Here is a 20,177-nt window from a genome sequence, read left to right as displayed (position 1 = left end):
TAGTGTTTGATAAAATGCTCAAATGAGCTAGAACCATGATCATCTTCCTAATTTTGGTTCAGTTGGTTATATTTCTAAAATATATTGAAGTTTCAATGAATTCCGAAAAATTTTAGAGTTCAAAGAAGCTCAATTGAGGTATGTTGGCTAAACTCCTTTCCTAGAATTGAATTCCAAGGTGTTCATGTAAGTTATGTAAGACCCAAGTTGATCATTATGAAATTGGCTATTCCGAGTAAACTTGTGTTGAAAGATATATGTTCAATATGTGTTCCAAATGCTTTTATCATGCTATGTTATCATTTGAGAATATGTTCCAAGTATTGGCTGTGTGTTATAAATATTATGACTTCAAGTCAAGTTTGAATGAAGGTTATAATGCCAAATTATGTTAAAAATCTTTATATGTCTAAGACTCTTAATTGCTCACATGTACCTAAAGTCTTGAATTGAAAAGTCCTGTTGTTGATAATGATGATGACGTGTGAAAGTGAAAAGGGGAGCATAAAATATGAAATACGGCCAAGTGCCAAGAATGATATTATAATTGTGGCCACTAGTGCCAATGAATTGAAAAGATGTGAAAGAAGTGTGAAGTGAGCGGATTGATAGAAAAGGATGATGTCTCGGGTGAAACAACCTAGCCGATCAGGTCGTGATCGGATGCCATACCGCACACATAGTGGTGATTGTGCGGGAAATTGTAATTGAAATTGTGATTGTGGTTGATGTCTCAAATGAGACGGCCTAGCCGATCGGCTCGTGATCGGACTCTGCGATAAAGGTACTGTGGTATTGTGAGCAATGGTATATCGGTACTAAGGATCTCCGAACCTAAAAAATGGAAATTTACTTGAAAACGTATTTGGTTCTTAACTTGATGTGTTGGTATTGTTTGAGGACTCCATTGATTTTATGAATGTTCCTCCTTGTAGTATTATTCATTCTATTGCGAGGGTGTTTAGTTATACATACTAGTGCTATTCGACGGTACTAACGTCCCTTTTGCCGGGGAGCTGCATATTTAATGAATGCATGTGGTTTCACAGCAAGCGGCATTGATCGGTGATAGCAGTACACCCTTCTCCCAGCAGACTTGGTGAGTGCCGCTTCATTCTGGGGTCATGTATCTTTTGTCCATTATATTATCACATTTTGAGGCATAGACGGAGCCTTATTACCGGAACTTTCATTGTACTCTTTTGTATCTATTAGAGGCTCTGTAGACATAGTGTGGGTTGTATATGGGTGTTGGAAAGTCAAACAATTCATGTTATGTTAGAATCACTTGTTCCACTTAAACCATGAAAATGTGTGTATTTTGAGGTTTTAAGATGAAGTAACTAATGAAAATGATTTGTTATTGTATACATGATCTCCCTATTATCTAATTAATGAGAATATGTCCTCTCTTCGTTCATGAGTGAGTTTGGGTAAAAAGTATCTCACGGGTCTGCTCTGCCGGGTTCACTCGATTGAGCGCCGGTCGCGCTCCTTGAGTTTGGGGTGTGACAAACCTGGTATCAGAGCCAAATGTTTTGAAGTGTCCTAGGATGTCTCGGAGTCGTGTCTACTAGAGCCATTCTTATTAGTGTGTTGTCGACCACATCTATAATTAGGGTGTACTTGGACATTTAGGAATAATACCGTTCTTTGATGTTCTATATCATGTGATAGAGCTGGTTGTGAGACTGTTCCTCCTCTAACTCGTGCATTGCTCTAACTTTCAGTACATGGCACCTAGGAAGAAAGCAAGAACTGGCGAAGGAGCCAATGCTGCCCCAGGAGTGTCAGTTCATTCTTTACTTGATGATGTCGATGAGTACCTGAGGGGAGAGAATATTCCCCCGACTACTACATTTCCTGATTCAACTACATCTGACCAGACTGCACCGGTTCCTACACCTACTGAGCATGCAACGATTCCTCCAACTGATATTCTGGTTCCACCTGCTGCCCCAGCTTTCGGTCCTGGTGTTTCTGATAGGGATCTTAAGGGAGCCATACAGATGTAGGCTCAGATTGTGGCTTCCGAGGCCCATATATCAAATGTTGAATCCGCTTCTTCTAGCCAGCAAGGGGATTCTACTGGTTCTAGGGTGAACAGGTTTCTTCGATTAGATCCTCCACTGTTCGCGGGTACTAATATCGAGGAGGACCCCCAGGACTTCATTGATAAGATGCACAAGACTCTCCGATTTATGCACGCTACTGAGACCGAGGGTGTGGAGTTGGCCACCTACCGCTTGAAAGGGGTGGCCTATTCTTGGTTTGAGCTATGGGAGGACTCCCGTGAGGAGGGGAGCCCTCCAGCGAGGTTGAATGAAACCTTCATGGATCATTTTTGCCTGCCAAGACAAAGGCAGCCTATGTTGCTGAGTTTGAAAACCTAAAGCAAGGTAACAAGAGTGTGTAGGAGTACCACATGGAGTTCGCGCACCTGTCCAAGTATGTTATTCACATGTTGCCTACTATGGAGGCTAGATTTCGCTAGTTTGTGCGGGGCCTTAGCCTTTTGGTTATAAATGAGGTTGTTACAATTGTCTTGAATTCTAACATGAACTATGGGAAGATTGTGGCATTTACTCAGGCTACAGAGAACTGTAAGTTGAAGAACATAATGGAGCGAGAGGGTAGCAGTAAGGACCGTTCCGCGGGCAACCTTGGAGATTCGTTTGGTGGTGGTAGGTCAGCATTCAGGGGAGGGCCATCACAGTCTTTTGTTCAGACTTCAGCTAGTGCACCGCTATCATGGCCCAGTCAGCAACAGTGGAGTCATTTCAGGCCCTGTCAAGGCAACAAGGGACCCCACCAGCAGAGCCGGTCAAGAGGGAGACTCCAGCAGCAGCGGAGGCCCCCATGCCCCAGGTGTGGGAAGATACACTTGGAGATCTGTTACATGGACCAACCCATATACTTTGGTATAGATTGAGGGGTCATATTCAGAGAGTGTCGTTCGTCCCGCCAGGGTGCGGGCAGGGGCACAATACAGCCATCCAGTTCTACAGCTGCTACATCCTCAGCACCACCTCCAGCTCGAGGCACTCCAGCACGCGCAGGGCGTGGTGCATCTAGGGGTGGTGCATACGTTTCGGGAGGACCTAGACATTTATATACTATGAGTGGTCGCCAGAGTGCAGAGGCTTCTTCAGACGTTGTCACAGGTTTATTGACTATCCAATCCCATGATGTGTATGATCTTATCGATCCCGGTTCCACTTTGTCCTATGTCACTCTTTATGTTGCTATGGAATTCTAGGATAGAACCCGAACAACTTCATGAGTCATTCTCTGTATCTACTCAGGTTGGTGAGTCTATTGTGGTCGCAAGGGTTTATAGGGATTGTGTTGTCACAGTGCATGGTCGGGACACCATGATCTATCTCATTAAGTTGGATGGTTGATTTTGATGTAATAGTGGGAATGGATTGGCTTTCTTCCTGTTTTGCCAAGCTTGATTCCCGAACTAGAACTATGAGGTTTGAATTTCCAAATGAGTCAGTTGTTGAATGTAAGGGGGATAACATGGTGGAAAAAGGTAGGTTTATTTCTTACCTTAAGGCCACAAAGATGATTAACAAGGGGTGTATCTATCATTTGGTTCGCGTCACCGACACCAATGCTGAGGCACCTATGCTTGAGTCTGTGTATAATGTGAATGAATTTCTGGATGTCCTTTCCGGATGAGCTCCCTGGTGTACCACAAGACAGAGAGATTGATTTTGGGATTGATGTGATGCCAGGTACACAGCGTCACCTTACATAATGGCACCGGTAGAATTGAAGGAGCTAAAGGAACAATTGAAGGATTTGTTAGAGAAGGGTTTCATCCAACCAAGTGTGTCGCCTTGGGGCGCACTGGTTCTCTTCGTAAGAAAGAAAGATGGGTCGCTACGGATGTGTATTGACTACCGGCAGCTCAACAAAGTCACAATCAAAAATAAGTACCCACTACCAAGGATAGATGATTTGTTTGATCAATTGCAGGGTGATAAGTGCTTCACCAAAATTGATTTAAGATCCGAGTATCACCAATTGAATATTAGGGAGCAGAATATTCTGATAGCTTTCAAGACCCGGTATAGGCACTTTGGATTTCTGGTAATGTCTTTTGGGCTAACAAATGCCCCATCAGCTTTCATGGATCTTATGAATCGAGTCTTAAAGCCTTTTTTTGACTCTTTTGTAATAGTCTTTATTAAAGATATCCTTGTATATTCACAAAGTCTAGAGAACCATGTCGATCATCTCAGGGCGGTTTTGCAGACTCTTTATCAATACCAGTTGTATGCGAAGTTTTCAAAATGTGAATTTTGGCTTGGCTGCATCATGTTATCGGGTCATGTTATCTCCAGGGAAGGAATTAAGGTTAATCCTCAGAAGATTGCAGGTGTGAAGAATTGGCCTAGACTACTACTCCAACAGAGAATTTCGTAGTTTCTTAGGCTTAGCTGAATACTACAGGAAGTTTGTGGAGGGGTTATCTACTCTTGCCTTTCCATTGACTAAATTAATGTAAAAGGCGATCTAGTTACAATGGTCAGAAACTTGTGAAAGAAGCTTCCAGGAGATGAAATCAACATTGACTACAGCACCGATATTAACCCTACAAGAGGGTACATATGGGTTTGTGGTGTATTGTGATGTTTCAAGGATTGGGCTTGGGTGTTTATTGATGCAACACGAAAAGGTTATAGCTTATGCTTCTACTTAACTCAAGAATCATGAAAAGAACTATCCAACACATGACTTAGAACTTGCGGCGATGGTTTTTGCATTAAAGATTTGGCGTCATTATTTGTATGAGGTCCATGTGGATATATTCACGGACCATAAGAGCCTTCAATACATTTTCAAACAGGGGGAATTGAATTTGAGGTAGAGAAAATGACTGGAATTACTCAAAGATTACGACATTGATATTTTATATCACCCGGGAAAAGCCAATATTGTGGCGGATTCTCTTAGCTGTAAATCTATGGATAGTTTGGCTCACGTGGAGGCACATCAAAGGCCGTTGGCCAAAGAGGTTCATTAGTTGGCTATGTGTTCCAAATGTTGATGCTCTCCTGCAAAGAATCATGACTGAGGCTTACACTTCTAAATATTCCGTGCACCCAGGTTCTACAAAGATGAATCATGATCTCAAGGAAGTCTATTGGTGGCATGACATGAAGAGGAATGTGGCGGACTTTGTGGCAAGATGTCCAAGTTGTCAGCAAGTAAAGGACGAACACCAACGGCCCGGTGGGTTGGCACAGAATATAAAAATTCCAATATGGAAGGCAGCAATGATTAATATGGACTTTGTGGTAGGACTGTCGTGCACTTCGTGCAAGTTTGACTCAATTTGGGTAATTGTGGATCGACTCAAGAAATCAGTACACTTTTTGCCAGTTAAATCTACCGACACAGTATAACAGTATGCTTAGTTGTATATCAAGAAAATAGCCAGGTCGCATGGCACACCAGTTTCTATCATTTCGGATCGAGGAGCACAGTTTACGGGTAAGTTTTTGAGGACATTTCAGCAAGATTTGGGTTCTCAGGTGAATCATAGTACAGCCTTTCATCCACAGATCGATGGGGAGGCAGAGGAGACTATTTACACGATTGAGGATATGTTGTGTGCTTGTGTTCTTGACTTCAAGGGTAGCTGGGAAGATCATTTGTCACTCATAGAATTTGCCTACAATAACAGTTATCATGCTAGTATTCAGATGGCACCATTCGAGACATTTTATGGTAGGAGGTGTAGATTTCCCATTGGGTAGCTCGAAATTGGGGAAGCTAAATTAATAGGACCAGACCTCGTACATCAGGCTATGGAGAAGGTTAAGATCATTAAAAAGCGGTTGAAGACTTCTCAAAGTCGTCAGAAGTCCTATTCGGACTATCACCGTGGAGGTTTGGAATTCAAATAAGATGATTGGGTATTCTTGAAGGTTTCCCCCTTGAAGGGTAAAATGCGGTTTGGTAAGAAAGGTAAATTAAGTATGAGGTATGTTGGACCTTACAGAGTCATTCGTAGGATTGGTCGGGTGGTGTACAAGCTTGAGCTACCACCTGAGATGTCATCGGTGCATCCCGTATTTCATGTGTCTATGTTGAGGAATATAGTCGGAGATCCATCGCTTATCGTGCCAGTTGATACTACTGAGGTTAATGTAGAACTGTTATATGAAGAAATTACAGTTTCCATTCTTGGCAGGCAAGTCCGAAAGTTGAGAAATAAAGAAATTCCCTCTGTGAAAGTGCTATGGCGAAACCAACATATTGAAGAGGCTACTTGGGAAGCCGAGGAAGAGATGAAGAAGAAGAAGTATCCTTATTTGTTTGAATAACTATGTAATCTTTAAATGAAATTGCCGCCTATGAATTTTGTATCACTTGTATAGTTGATGTTGAAAAGTGTTCCCTTCTGGTTATATGTTGCTTATGGGGCCACGGTTGGTGTTGTTTAGTGTTATGTTACGCCATTGGATTATGTATATGTTGTTAGGATTTGTTTATGGGTTCTCTAGTATGTGGATAGGTCCAGTTATAAGGGCTCTGGCGAACATTTTAGAAATTTTGGTAGTTAGTTAAAATTTGGAACTGCTGGTGCGTGGTATGGCAGTTGCGTTACATCGAATGCTAATAGTGAACTTTGACCATCATTCGAGGACGAATGATCTTATGTGGGGGAGGATCTAAGACCTTGTAAAATTTCACCTAAAACCTAGGATTTCATGGTGCTGAGATAGGATTTTATGTTAAAAACTGTAGAGATTCAAGCTCGCTGCGGTTCGGACGTTTTGGGTTGAGTGGTGCGCTTAGGAGTTAAGGGAAATTGTTGGCCAAAAAAAGACAGTTCTTCGGCCCACTATACAGCCGCAGAATCACTCTGCGGGCCATAGAATGGCCGCAGAACGAAGCTAAAACTGGAGCAAAATTGTAGGACCAATTTGCGGTCCATTATGCGGCCGCACAACGACCGCAGATTAAGCATGTAAATTTTTCGGAGGGAGGTTTTGTGGCACATTATATGGACGTAGAACAGGTGTGCGGCCCGCATAATGTCCGCAGAGTGGGGAAAAATTGCCCAGCTCCAGAGGGCCATTTTCCGGCCCATTTCACGGACCACAGAAGCATTATGCGGTCGCATATATGACCGCAGAACTGTGTCAGGGCTCCTATATTTCTAATTTTTAAACTCGACCCCATTCTAATAAAACACCTTTGGGGATCATTTAGAAGGATAAAACATATATTTCTAGAGAGAGGGAGTGGCATAGAGTGAGAAAGGGAGTTCCTAGGCTTCATCCACCAATTCTTACTCACATCTTAGAAAATTATCAAGTAAAACTCACTAGGCCTTTATCCTAGAGGTAAGATTCTACACCCTAGCCCTTAATTTCGAATTTTAACCAAAAATGAGTAATTAGCAAGACAATTCTTGGGTGTGGGAGTTGTTTATTTTGTATGCATGTGTTATCGAAGGGTGTAGGAAGATTGTTGAGCTAAAAATGGTAAGGAATGGGTTGTTGGATGATGGAACCCACCATGAAAGGACCTTGAAACCTTAATGCACACCTAGTGTTTGAATAAATCCTCAAATGAGCTAGAACCATGGTCATTTTCCTGATTTTGGTTCAAGAATAAATCCTCAAATGAGCTAGAACCATGGTCATCTTCCTGATTTTGGTTCAATTGGTTATATTTCTAAAATAGATTGTACTTTGCTAAGAATTCTGGAACATTTTAGAGTTTAAAGAAGCTTAATTGAGGTATGTTGTCTAAACTCCTTTCGTGGAATTCAATTCCACGGTGTTCATGTAAGTTATGTACGACTCGAGTTGAACATTATGAAATTGGCTGAGTAAACTTATGTTGAAAGATATATGTTCAATATGTGTTCCAAATGCTTTTATCCTGCTATGTTATCATTTGAGATTATGTTCAAAGTATTGGTTGTGTGTTATAAATGTTACGACATCAAGTCAAGTTTGAATGAAGGTTATCATGCCAAATTATGTGAAAAATCTATCTATGTCTAAGACTCTTAATTTCTCACATGTGTACCTAAAATCATGAATTGAAAAGTTTTGTTATTGATAATGAGGATGTGTGAAAGTGAAAAGGAGAGCATGAAATATGAAATACGGCCAAGGGTCGAGAATGATACTATAATTCTGGCCACTAGTGCCAATGAATGGAAAAGATGTGAAAGAAGTGTAAAGTGAGAGGATTGATAGAAAAGGATGATGTCTTGGGTGAGACGACCTAGTCGATCGAGTCATAATCGAACGCCATGCCGCACACATGGTGGTGATTGTTCGGGAAATTGAAATTGAAATTGTGATTGTGGTTGATGTCTCAAATGATACGGCCTAGCCGATCGGGTCGTGATCGGACTCCGTGAAAAAAGTACGGTGCTATTGTGAACAATGGTATATGGGTACTAAAGATCTCCCAACCGAAAAATATGGAAATTTACTTGAAATCTTATTTGGTTCTTTACTTGATGTGTTGGTATTGTTTAAGGCCTCCAATGATTTTATGAATGTTCCTCCTTGTAGTATTATTTATTCTATTGAGAGGGTGTTTAGTTATACATACTAGTGCTATTCGAAGATACTAACGTCCCTTTTGCCAGGGGTGCTGCATCTTTGATGGACGCATGTAGTTCCACAGCAAGCGGCATTGATCAATGATAACAGTACACCCTCCTCCTAGCAGACTTGGTGAGCGCCACTTAATTACGGTATCATGTATCTTTTGTCCATTATATTATCACATTTTGAGGTATAGCCGGATCCTTGTTGCCTGCAGTATCATTTTACTCTTTTGTATCTATTTGAGGCTCTATAGACATTTTGTGGGTTGTAGATCGGTGTTGGAAAGTCAAACAATTCATGTTATGTTTGAATCACTTGTTCCACTTCAAACCATGAAAATGTGTGTATTTTGAGGTTTTAAAATAAACTAACTAATAAAAATGATTGGGTATTGTATATATGATCTCCCTATTGTCTAATTAATGAGAATATGTCCTCTCTTTGTTCATGAGTGATTTTGGGTAGAAAGTACCTAACAGGCTTGCTCGACCGGGTTCACTCGGTTGAGCGCCGGTAGCGCTCCCTGAGTTTGGGGCGTGAGACACAAGCACAATACCACAATCCACCCAGCATAGTCGCAGGCTCAATATCAATAGGAAAGCAGATAATACAAGTATACATGGGCATAATCAATAAATGTTAGGTTCCGTACTCCTGAACTAGTATAGGTGGCATGCTACGTTGTATTCTTGTGCGAGTGTACTATTACATCTCTAGTCAACAAGTAATATCAAGACATTGAGTAGCTTATTGAAGGCAACACAGCAAGCCATGTAAGGTGTATGACATACACAAGTAGAATCACACTACCACACAAATATCGTCAACAAAATCCCCCCAGGCCATCACACATCATCCCTCACATTGCCACATTTATCTCTCTAATAGCCACCCGTATCACACCGCCCTGATAGTATCATTAGCCACCCATATCACTCTGCATAATAGCCACCCTTTTCACTCTACCTGGATAATAAAAGAATAGCCACTCGTATCACTCCACACAATCAACAACAGTGAGATGCCATACTTATGCCACGCATAACAACATCAGTGAGATGCGATCCGTACAACAACAACCAATCCACACAATAATCGACGTGTGCTAACATCACAAACAATATGACATATCAACTCATACCACAAGTGCCCATAGGCCACAACCTTTTCAAGGAACCAACAATATTAATATTTCCACAACAAATAGCCCACGGCTCCAACACACTGTGTATAGAATCTAAATAACAACAAAATGAATGGGAAAGTAACTCAATAATGAACAACACCCCTTAAACACAACTTCAATTAAAATAGATATATTGGATTTCAATAACTTCAACTTCAATTAATTGCTTAAGCATAAACTCGATAATGAAGGTATTTCCATGAAATAGCAAACTTCGAATTCTAGTGTATGAAATAGGCTAAAGAGATGGCACGAACTAGCAACTATGTCTAAATGCAAGAGAATCACCAAGCAACAAAGGATATCATGTAACAACAATTATAATTAAGAGTAATTCAACAATAAAGGAAGTCGCATAATAATAAAAGAGGTAACAACTTCAACTAAATCATAAAAGAGTAAACTTGACAAGTAAAGGATATGACATGTAACAACAACTTCAAATAAAGCAGGTGAAAGTAAACATGGCAAATAAAAGATATAACATGTGCTAAAAATTCCAAATAGATACATAAAAGAAGTCTCAGAGTCTAAACCAGTCAATTTCCACATTTGATCCCGAGTACGCACTCATAGCCTCGCGTGCATGGCTTTCACATAACAAAAATAGCACAAAACACTCAAATCTTAAAGGGTAGTTCCCCCTCACAAAGTTAGGCAAGATACTTACCTCAAAGAAGCCAAATCAATACTCTAAAATAACCTTCTCGTGTGAAACAAACCTCCGGTCGCCGCAAATCTAGCAAAATAACTCAATATCATAAATTAAAACCATAGGAAACAAATTACAGATATATTTAATGAAAACTAAAAGGTCAACCCCAAGCACGCACATTGGAACCCCAACAAAATTCAGAAAATTCGAACACCCATTCTGATACGAGTCCAACCATACAAAAATTATCCAATTTCGACATCAATTCAGCCTTCAAATCTTCATTTTACATTTTAGAAAGTTTTTACAAAAATCTCCAATTTTCTCCAACTCAAATCACTAATTTAATGATAAAAACAAAGATGGAATCATGAAATTCGGGTAAAGAATGCTTACTCCAATCCAAAGCGTGAAAATTCCCTCAAAAATAGCCCAAATCTGAGCTCTCTAACACAAAAAGTGATAAAATAACCAAGCCCTCAATATAAATACAATCTGCCTAGAAATTTCTCTTTTGCGGTCAGAAGGTTGCTTCTGCGATGGTCGCTTCTGTGGCCAATAATTCGTTTCTGCGAAAATATGTAACCTCACCCAATGTCGCTTTTGCGACCATGGATGCGCTTCTACGCTCATAGTTTTGCTTCTACAGATGCGCAGATGCGCCCAGGCTTCCGTGTCTGCGATCTTCCTTATCCAACCTTGTTTTCGCTTTTGCGCCCCTTCTCCTCCGCACTTGCGGTCACCGCACCTGCCTCTAGTGCTCCGCAGGTGCAACTACACCAGATCCCTGCCCAAACTAGCTTCACCCAACATGATCCAAATGATCTGAAACCCTTCTGAAGCACACCTGGGGCCCCCTGGACCCCGTCCGAACATACCAACAAGTTCCATAACATTATGCGCAGATGCTCGTGGCCTCAAATTACATCAAACAACATCAAAATTATGAATCTCACCTCAAATAAAACTTATGAACTTCAAACTTCTACATGCAAGACCCAAATGATGCTACAAAGCTATTCCAATTCTCAGAATCAAAATCTAAAACTGATATAACAAAGTCAACTCCCAGTCAAACCTCTCAACCTTCGAAACTTCAACTTTCCAACTTTCACCAAAATGCATCCAACCAAACCTACGAATCTCCAAATCCAAATTTGAGCATGCGTCTATGTCTAAAATTAGCATACGAAGCTATTGGAATCATCAAAATATCATTCCGGAGTCGTCTACAAAAAAGTCAAACTCCAGTCAACTCTTACTACTTAAGCTTCTAAAATCGTCCGAAACCAAATCCAACCACACGTGCAATTCATAATACACAATACAGGGCTACTCGAAACATTAAGCCTCTGAACGGATGCTAATTCACAAAATGATTGATCGGGTCATTACAATTAATCTTATTGAAATGCACCTATCAACATATCATTAATCCATGTGTCATATCTATTTTTTCACCAATGCAGATAGTTCCCCCACTTTCTGAACATTCTCATTTGAATATTCGGTAAGTGGTAAGTTTATTTGTGGTGGGAATGTCTTGCCCTCTTCCCAAAATCATTACGTTTTCTTCATAAACGAAGAGACGTACGTCTTTTCCATTTAATGCTTGATACACATGTCCTGCTATGATTGGTTCTACAATTCATAGCGTCTTTTTAGCATTTTCTACGACTGTGTCAGTTCAAATTAACGGTTCTATGATGGTAGTTTATAATGACATTTCTCTCTTATAAATACCGCATCACATACCATCCAAAACCTTCTTCTTCCTTGCATTCCTTTACGAGCTTCTTCTACAATTTCTCTTCTTCCTTAGTGCTTCTACTATTATCAAAAAATGGCTTCCCATTCTTCAAACCTTTCTTCATCATCGGACCCTAAAAAATTATCATTGTAGATGAAGTTCCTCCTTTTTCAGCCCAGATTAGGAGCAGAAGGTGTAGACTTTGTAGTCTATGTTCCACATCAAATCATAAGACCACTCCTTCTTAGAAGAATTCTTCTAAATACTCTTCTTCTAAAGCTAAAGCTTCATCAACTCCAATATCTTCCTCCAAAGTTAGAGACCAAAACGAACCATTGCGTGAGCCTTTTGTTTCTGAGATAGTTCTTCAGGAATTTTCTTTCACATCAAACTGTGAGGCATGGAGAAAAATGGTTTCTTCCATAGAAGCTCTTAATCATGTCGATCATTATCCTTTTTAAATCACTTCTGGCCTTCTTCCTATATTATTAGGATTTGCTATTAGTGGAATTCGTCCCACTTTTGTTCGTGCAGCTAGACTTAGCATTAGCATTGTTCAAGAACAGATTTTAAGTGTGTCCTCGTCAAAGACAAAAACGAAGAAACTCGTACCTCTGATGAAGAAGAAGAAGATGAAGGTTCTTTAGTAAAGAAGCCATAAGTCATAAGGCGCATTGTTCTTAATGATTAACCCGTCATTTCCCAGAATCAACCTCCACGCTCCTTGCATTTCCAACTAGTATGATCCTGGGAATGTTCCTTTGGATATCTCATGTGACGAGGATGCTGATCATGCATTAAATCCCCCCTCAAGTCCTATCGAAAGGCTTTTCGCTCAAGGATGTGAGGGTAAAGAAGAAGAATTCGACCCTGTTTCTGAAGAGCCACCTATTGCTGCTCTTCCTATGACCCCTACTGCTCCTATCATTACCCTCGTTGTTGCTTCTACTGCTACGCCTATTGTGGCCCATGCTACCATTCCTTGTTAAGAGGATGGCCCTTCTAAGAAAAGCATAAAACATGTTTTGATTGACGTCCCTGAGGGAGCCAATTTGCTGACGAAGCCTAGCAGAGCTACGGTTTGGTTAATACCGTTGATCGGCCCTCTTGAGAGAGAGAAACTCGAATCTCTTACCTCCATCACTCTAATGAATGATGTCATTCATTCTGCTCTTAAGGTATACTCTTCTTTTCTTTTCTCTTTCATTTTTTTTTAAAGTTTGTAATTCTCGCACCTTGCCTTTTTTGTAGATCAATTTAACATGTACGGAGATGATGAGGAGGATAGCATGGACTGAGCAGCAGGTTGTTGAGTTGTGTACAGAAGCTGACAACTGAAAGGAACAATTTGAAAGCCTTCAGCTTGAGAAAGATGTTCTTTCCGAGGAGAAAGAATATTTGGAGTAACAGCTCAAGATTACCACTGTTGAACTGGCAATTTTGAAAGCTTCCACCAACCAAATTGAAAAGGAGAAAGAGAATGGAAGCCACTTTTACTAAACACCACTCAAGGGACACTGAGGAAGTTAGGAGCTTTAAGGAGCTTCAAAATCAGAAAGAAGTGTACGCAGGTGATATGGTTCAGACGTTGACTCAAGGTCAAGAGGATCTTTACGCTTCTTCTGAAAAAGTTAAGTTCCTCGAGGCTACCCTTGAACCTTTGAAGGTGTCTTATGAAGCTTCTAAGGATGTGAAAGAAGACTTGAAGGCTGTAGTGGAGCAATTGGAGAAATTCTATGAGGCTCTTGAAGAAAAACTAACACTTTATGTTGGTTGGGCTTTCTTGAACACGCATCTAGAAACATTGATTGAGTCTAACCAGGAAGGTTTTGACATCGAGGATGAAATTACCAAAGTTAAGGAAACAATTGAAAGTACTCAACAACGTTAAAGTTTATCAACACCCGAGGATGAAAGTTCCAAGGATTTGAGTAAATACGGTTTCAAAGCTAACCAAGTTGATGCCCAACCTTTGTCTTCTCCTCACATTTATCCTTCCGCTCCTTCTGATGATGCTCCTTAACTTTTTTCCGTTTAGTGATTATTATATTGGATGCTTTTTATTTATGTTTATGGGATATTTCTTTTTCATAACTGCTTTCTTTATAGCAGATTTACAAGTACGGGTTTCACTATCTCGTGACTATATTTATGGTCATAACTTGGTAGCTCTTAGGAGTTTTCTACTGAATGTTCAATTATTTACTTCCTATTCCTTCTACGAGCTTAAAATTTTGAAATTTTTCTTCACATTTGAAATTTTCTTCAAGGTTTTTCCTTTGGCTATTGAGAGCTATGCTATTAGGTGTACGTCTTATTTCGTTGTGTACTTCTTCCATATGCATAGTCCCCCTAGTATTTGAGATTTGAAGCATGAAAAATTTAACACTAGATCAAATGATCTCTTTGGTCCTTTCTCTGAAAAAGGAAATACGTACGGGACTCGGAGGTAACTTTTTTGATGATGACTGCTTAACCTTTTTCATCAAAATTGTTATCACCTAGACCGAGAATAATTAAGTATTTTGAGTACCTTTTGGGTCTATTGTCATCATCTGGTACGGGCTAGCTTTTTGTCTATCATCTAAAAGGATTAGTAAAATTCACATGAACAAAATAAAAAATAAACACTTAAGATACCTGACCGTGAGTACTTGCTCAAAAGTAATACTTCTTCAAGTGAACCGCATTCTAATTGGAAGGTAGCACTTTTCCATCCATGGTCTCTAATTCATATGCTCCTTTTCCAGATATTCCTTCAACTCTATACGTGCCTTACCAATTTTGACTCAATTTCCCTGCATTTGCCGCATGTGTTGATCGACCACTTTCTTAAGGACAAAGTCCCCAATCTTGAACTATCGAAGGTTCGCCTTTCTGTTGTAATATCACTCAATCGTTTGCTTTTGTGCTGCCATTCGTACAAAAGTTGCTTCCCTTTTTTCCTTTGTCAAATCTAAATTTGTACGAAGTTCTTCTTCATTTGATTCTTTATTTGTATGATTGAACCTTTTACTAGGCTCTCTTATCTCCGCTGGGATTAATGAAAATGGAGTTTCTTCCATGCTTATTTTCGTCGTTGTCATGTAAGCCCATAGCATCCCAGGTAACACTTCAGGCCACCTACCTTTTGATTCTTCTAACCATTTCTTTATATTGTTGACAATGATTTTATTTGTCGACTCTACTTGCCTACTATCTACAGAATGATATGGTGCTGAAGTAATTCGTTTAATTTTCCAACTTTTAAAAAATCAGTAACCTTTGTACCCATGAATTGTGGCCCATTATTTATGGTGCTGATATGTTTTTGTATTTATTCTTCATCTGTTATCTTTAATCATGAGAACTAAAATAAAGTAATACTAATTTTAGATTATTGTATGAAACACTTAATTATGAGAACCCATTTTACAGAGGAATTTCATTGTTGTCTACGATGTGACAGCTTTGCTTTTGGGTGTGTCACTTTATCTTCCTTTAGCTACAATCTTGTAAAAAAACAAGTTTATAGGCTAATTAGAATATAACTTCAATTAACGAAGATTATGAAAGGCAAATGTCATTGGCTATTTTTGTGCCGTGTCTTATTTTTCTTAGTTTTATTCCATCTGTTTGCTTAGACGATGTAATGGTGCTTGGATTTTACAGGATGATCAATCAGATAGCTTTTTGGTGGCCATGGTGGTGAGAGAGGGGAGAGGTGCCAGTAGTGGTAAGAAAAAGTGGAGGGGAGGGGTAAAATTGGTTGCGGTAGTGAGATGACATGCCACGTGATGTCCACCTCACCAAAATGTCAGTGCAACGTGGCAATGGACGTCGACTGTGAACAGCTTTAACGGAGGAGGGGTATACTTGAACTAGTTGAGTAACATCAGGGATATTTTGGTACCGATAGTATAACGGAGGATAAATTGATCTTTTTCGCATAGTACAGGGACAAATTTGGCCCTTTTCCCTAGATTTTATGGAATTTCTAGGCTGATAGATACATATTCAACAAGCTCTATAGCACACTTAGTTAATATCCCTGAAAACTCCTGTTTATGCAGTTTCCTCAACGGAAAAGTAGTTACAACAAAAATGGTCTGACATTGAAAGTAAGGTCGTAAGTGCTAGTTTTTCTTAATGAAGATATTGTGCCTCAACATCTAGCAAACATTTGCTAACGTAATAAATTGGATATTTCTTACCTTTATCTTCATGCACTAGCGTTGCTCTTACTGCTACCTCTAATACAGCTAAGTAGACGAGTAACCTTTCTCCGTCTCTTTGTTGTGATAACAAGGACGGTTTTGATAAATATGCTTTCAAATCCTTCAAAGCTTCTTGACATTAGTCAGCAGATTCAAATTGATTTTGTTTTTTAATATCGAAAAGAATTTAAAACACTTCTATGAGGATTCAGATATAAATCTCCCAAGAGTTGATACTCTACCGGTTAACTGTTGTACTTCTTTCTTGTTTGTGAGAGCATCAGGTATTTATTCGATTGCCTTGATTAGAGTGAGATTCACTTCGATCCCCCTATTAGAAACAAGAAAACCTAAAAATTTACCTGAGGCCACACCAAAGGCGCATTTCTCCAGGTTCAAGTTCATGTTATACTTACAGAGACACAGTGTCTCAAAGGTTTCATTTAAATGCTAGAAATGGTCTCCTGCTCGTGCTAGTTTTACCAGAATATCATCAATGTGGATTTCAATGACTTTACCCAAGTATTCTTGGAACATTTTGGTCAACAACCATTAATATGTAGCTCCAGCATTCTTCAAACCAAACGGTATGACCTTATAGCAATAAGTACCCCTTTTTGTAATAAAAGAAGTCTTTTCCTCATCTAAAGGATCCATTTTATTTAGTTATAACCAGAGTACGCATCTAAAAAATTCAAAAGTTCATGACCTGTGGTAGAGTGTTGTCACGGCCCAAATTCCGAACCCGGTCGTGATGGCGCCTCTCGTGAAGACAAGGCCAGCCAGAACAACACAAATACCTCTTTTACAGTAATTAATTAACATTAACAATTCTAACACATGTTTAAGATAACCATAAACGCGGGAACAGCGATAATAACAAGGGGAAACCATCCCGACACGGCCCAAACCGAGGTGTCACAAGTCATGAGCTACTACAGAGTTTTCTACAAGTCTACAAAGTATGAAATCCGGTACAATAGTCTGAAGAAAACATAAATGATAGAGGATAGGGAAGACAAGGGGGCTGCGGACGTCAACAGCTACCTCGTAACTCCAAATCGATGTCTGGTCTGGAAGGAATCAGCGCTCAGGTGCGGACTCTGCTATGCCTCAATCTGTACACATGGTGCAGGGAGTAATGTGAGTACTCCGACCCAGTGAGTAAAAATAATAAATAATAACCGAAGGCATGAAAACACATAAGTGCACAAGGCAATTCTATATCAGGCAGTAAATCACTTAAAGCAGTAAAACAGTAAAGAGTCAAATGAAATCTCCTTTTAAAAACAGGTAAATTAGGTAAAACAACAAGTAAATAGTGAGTAGGAATCTGCCCCTCGGGCCGAGTATCAATCGCTCAGAACAGTGTCAGACCCTCGGGCTCTGTATCAGTCACTCAGCATAGCATCAGCCCCTCGGGCTCACTCTCAGATCATATGGGTACCCGCGCTCACTGTGGGTGTGCAGACTCCGGAGGGGCCCCTTACGGCCCAAGCGCTATATCAAGATAAGGCCTGAAAGCCTTCTCACATCACTCGTAAGGCCAGAAAGCCTCCTCACATCACTCACAAGGCCTGAAAGCCTCCTCACGTCACTCAAGCCACCTCGTGGCATATAAATGCATCTCAGGCCCTCAGCCTCATATCTCTGAGCATATCCTCACATATGGCCCTCGGCCTCACTCAGTCCAGAAGACATCATAAGCCCCTCGGGAATCAATAAAATAGTAGTGCTCAGCCCAAACATCAATGGAAATATCATTTAAGTCTAAAAATTCAATTTAAAGCGGCTGAGTTTGTAAAACAGTATAATCACAGGACTGAGTTCAAGTAGTATATCAAAATAGTGAGGAAACAGTGATAAAAATCCACGAAGGGTTCAAGTAGTCGGCACGAAGCCCAAAACATGGCAATAGGCCCAAGTCATGTTGGTACTAAACACATCTCAGTCAAATACATGGTAAAAACATAAATCGGGACGGACCAAGTCACAATCCCCAATAGTAAACAACCCCGCGCTCGTCATGAAGCGCGTGTTTCACCTCAATATAGCACTACGTTGTGCAAATTCGGGGTTTCAAACCCTCAGGATATCATTTACTATCATTACTCGCCTCAAACCGGCCAAAATCCTAGCTCGCTATACCCTTGCCTCTCAAATCGGCCTCCTCGCGCGTCGAATCTGACCAAAACCACAACGAATACGTCACAATAGGCTAAGGGAACATAACCCAATCGAAAGGAATCGAAAAATATCAAAAATCACGAAATTTGCAGAACCCGGGCCCACTCCTCGAATTTCAGAAAATTTTACATCAACGGATTCCTTATCTCGCCACGAGTCCACACATACCAAGAACTCCCAAATCCGAGCTCAAATGACCCATCAAAACCCAATTTGAAATACCAAAACTCAAGCCCTAGTCCTTCCCTCTTTTTGATAAATTTTCATGAATTTCTAGGTTTATTCTACAATTAAATCATGTTTCTAGATCATAGGACTCACCTCCAATCAATCCCAGTCGAAACCCTCTTCAATTCCCGTCAAAAAACTCCCAAGGATGCTCAACAATGGTGAAAATTAACTTAGACTCGCGGAACAAAAATGATTTAAAAAAAAACCTTCTGTCCAGCCATTACCGCATCTGCGGTGAACTTTCCGCTTCTGCGACATCCGCTTTTGCGGAAATATTCCGCTTCTGCGGAGATCCACTTAATGACAGGACCGCTTCTGCGGTAAAAGTCCACATCTGCGGACTCCGCTTCTGCGGACAACTATCCGCTTCTGCGGAAATCCCCCATTGGCCAAGATCCGCATCTGCGATGCCAACGCCGCATCTGCGACACCGCAGATGCGGCTCCCCACCCGCATCTGCGAAAAACCATCCTTCCAATAAAACTCGCACCTGCGATCCCCCTTTTCGAATCTGCGGGACCGAACCTGCGGTCCCTTTTCCGCAGGTGTGGAAATACCAGCAAAAGCAATCTTCTGTAATAACACAAGTCCAAAAACTCCCCGTTAGCCATCCGAAATCACCCCGAGGATCCCGGGACCCCAACCAAAAGCATCAACGCATCCTAAAACATCATTCAAACTTGCTCCAATCGTCAAAACACCTCAAACAACACCAAAACCATCAAATTACATCGGATTCAAGCCTAAGTTCTTCTAAAACTTCCGAAACACGCATTTGATCAAAAACCCAACCAAAACACCTCTGAATGACCTGAAATTTTGCACACACATCCCAAACCACATAACGAAGCTACAGCAACTCTCGGAATTCCATTCCGACCCTCAGATCAAAATCTCACCTATCAACCGGAATTCGCCAGAATACTAACTTTGCCAATTCAAGCCTAATTCTACACCGGACCTCCAAAATCACTCCCGATCACACTCCTAGTCACAAATCATCTAACGAAGCTAACCAAATCATAAAAACTCCGATCCGAGCTCGTATACAAATAAGTCAAACCTTTCAAATTCAAAGCTTTCAACTGAAACTGTTCTTTCAAATTCATTCCAAATTTTCCCGAAAACCAAAACCAACGATCTACATTAGTCATAATACATAACACGGGGCAAGTCATGCCCGAGAACTAGCGATCAAGGTGCAAAAGCTCAAGACGACCGGTCGGGTCGTTACATCCTCCCCCACTTAAACACACGTTCGTACTCGAACGTACCCGGAGTTGTTCTAGAAACCAATCAATAGCTGAATAACCTTACCAAGCGTAAACCCGGGGGTGATCCCATGTCACCCTATCTCCTATAGGTTCGACGA

General features: G+C 40.5%; 1 protein-coding gene across 1 annotated transcript; it reads left to right on the top strand.

Annotated features, from left to right (window-relative positions):
- LOC109217789 lies at nt 2,558-3,259 on the top strand. Its single transcript, XM_019382060.1, has 2 exons — nt 2,558-2,868; nt 2,947-3,259. Exons 1-2 carry the CDS (start codon nt 2,558-2,560, stop codon nt 3,257-3,259), a joined length of 624 nt encoding a protein of 207 aa, XP_019237605.1.

This window comes from Nicotiana attenuata, chromosome 2 (assembly GCF_001879085.1).
Source record: "Nicotiana attenuata strain UT chromosome 2, NIATTr2, whole genome shotgun sequence".
Classification (NCBI taxonomy): Eukaryota; Viridiplantae; Streptophyta; class Magnoliopsida; order Solanales; family Solanaceae; genus Nicotiana; species Nicotiana attenuata.
The sequence above is the reverse complement of the archived record's forward strand: the minus strand, read 5'-3'. Positions and strand labels throughout refer to the sequence as shown.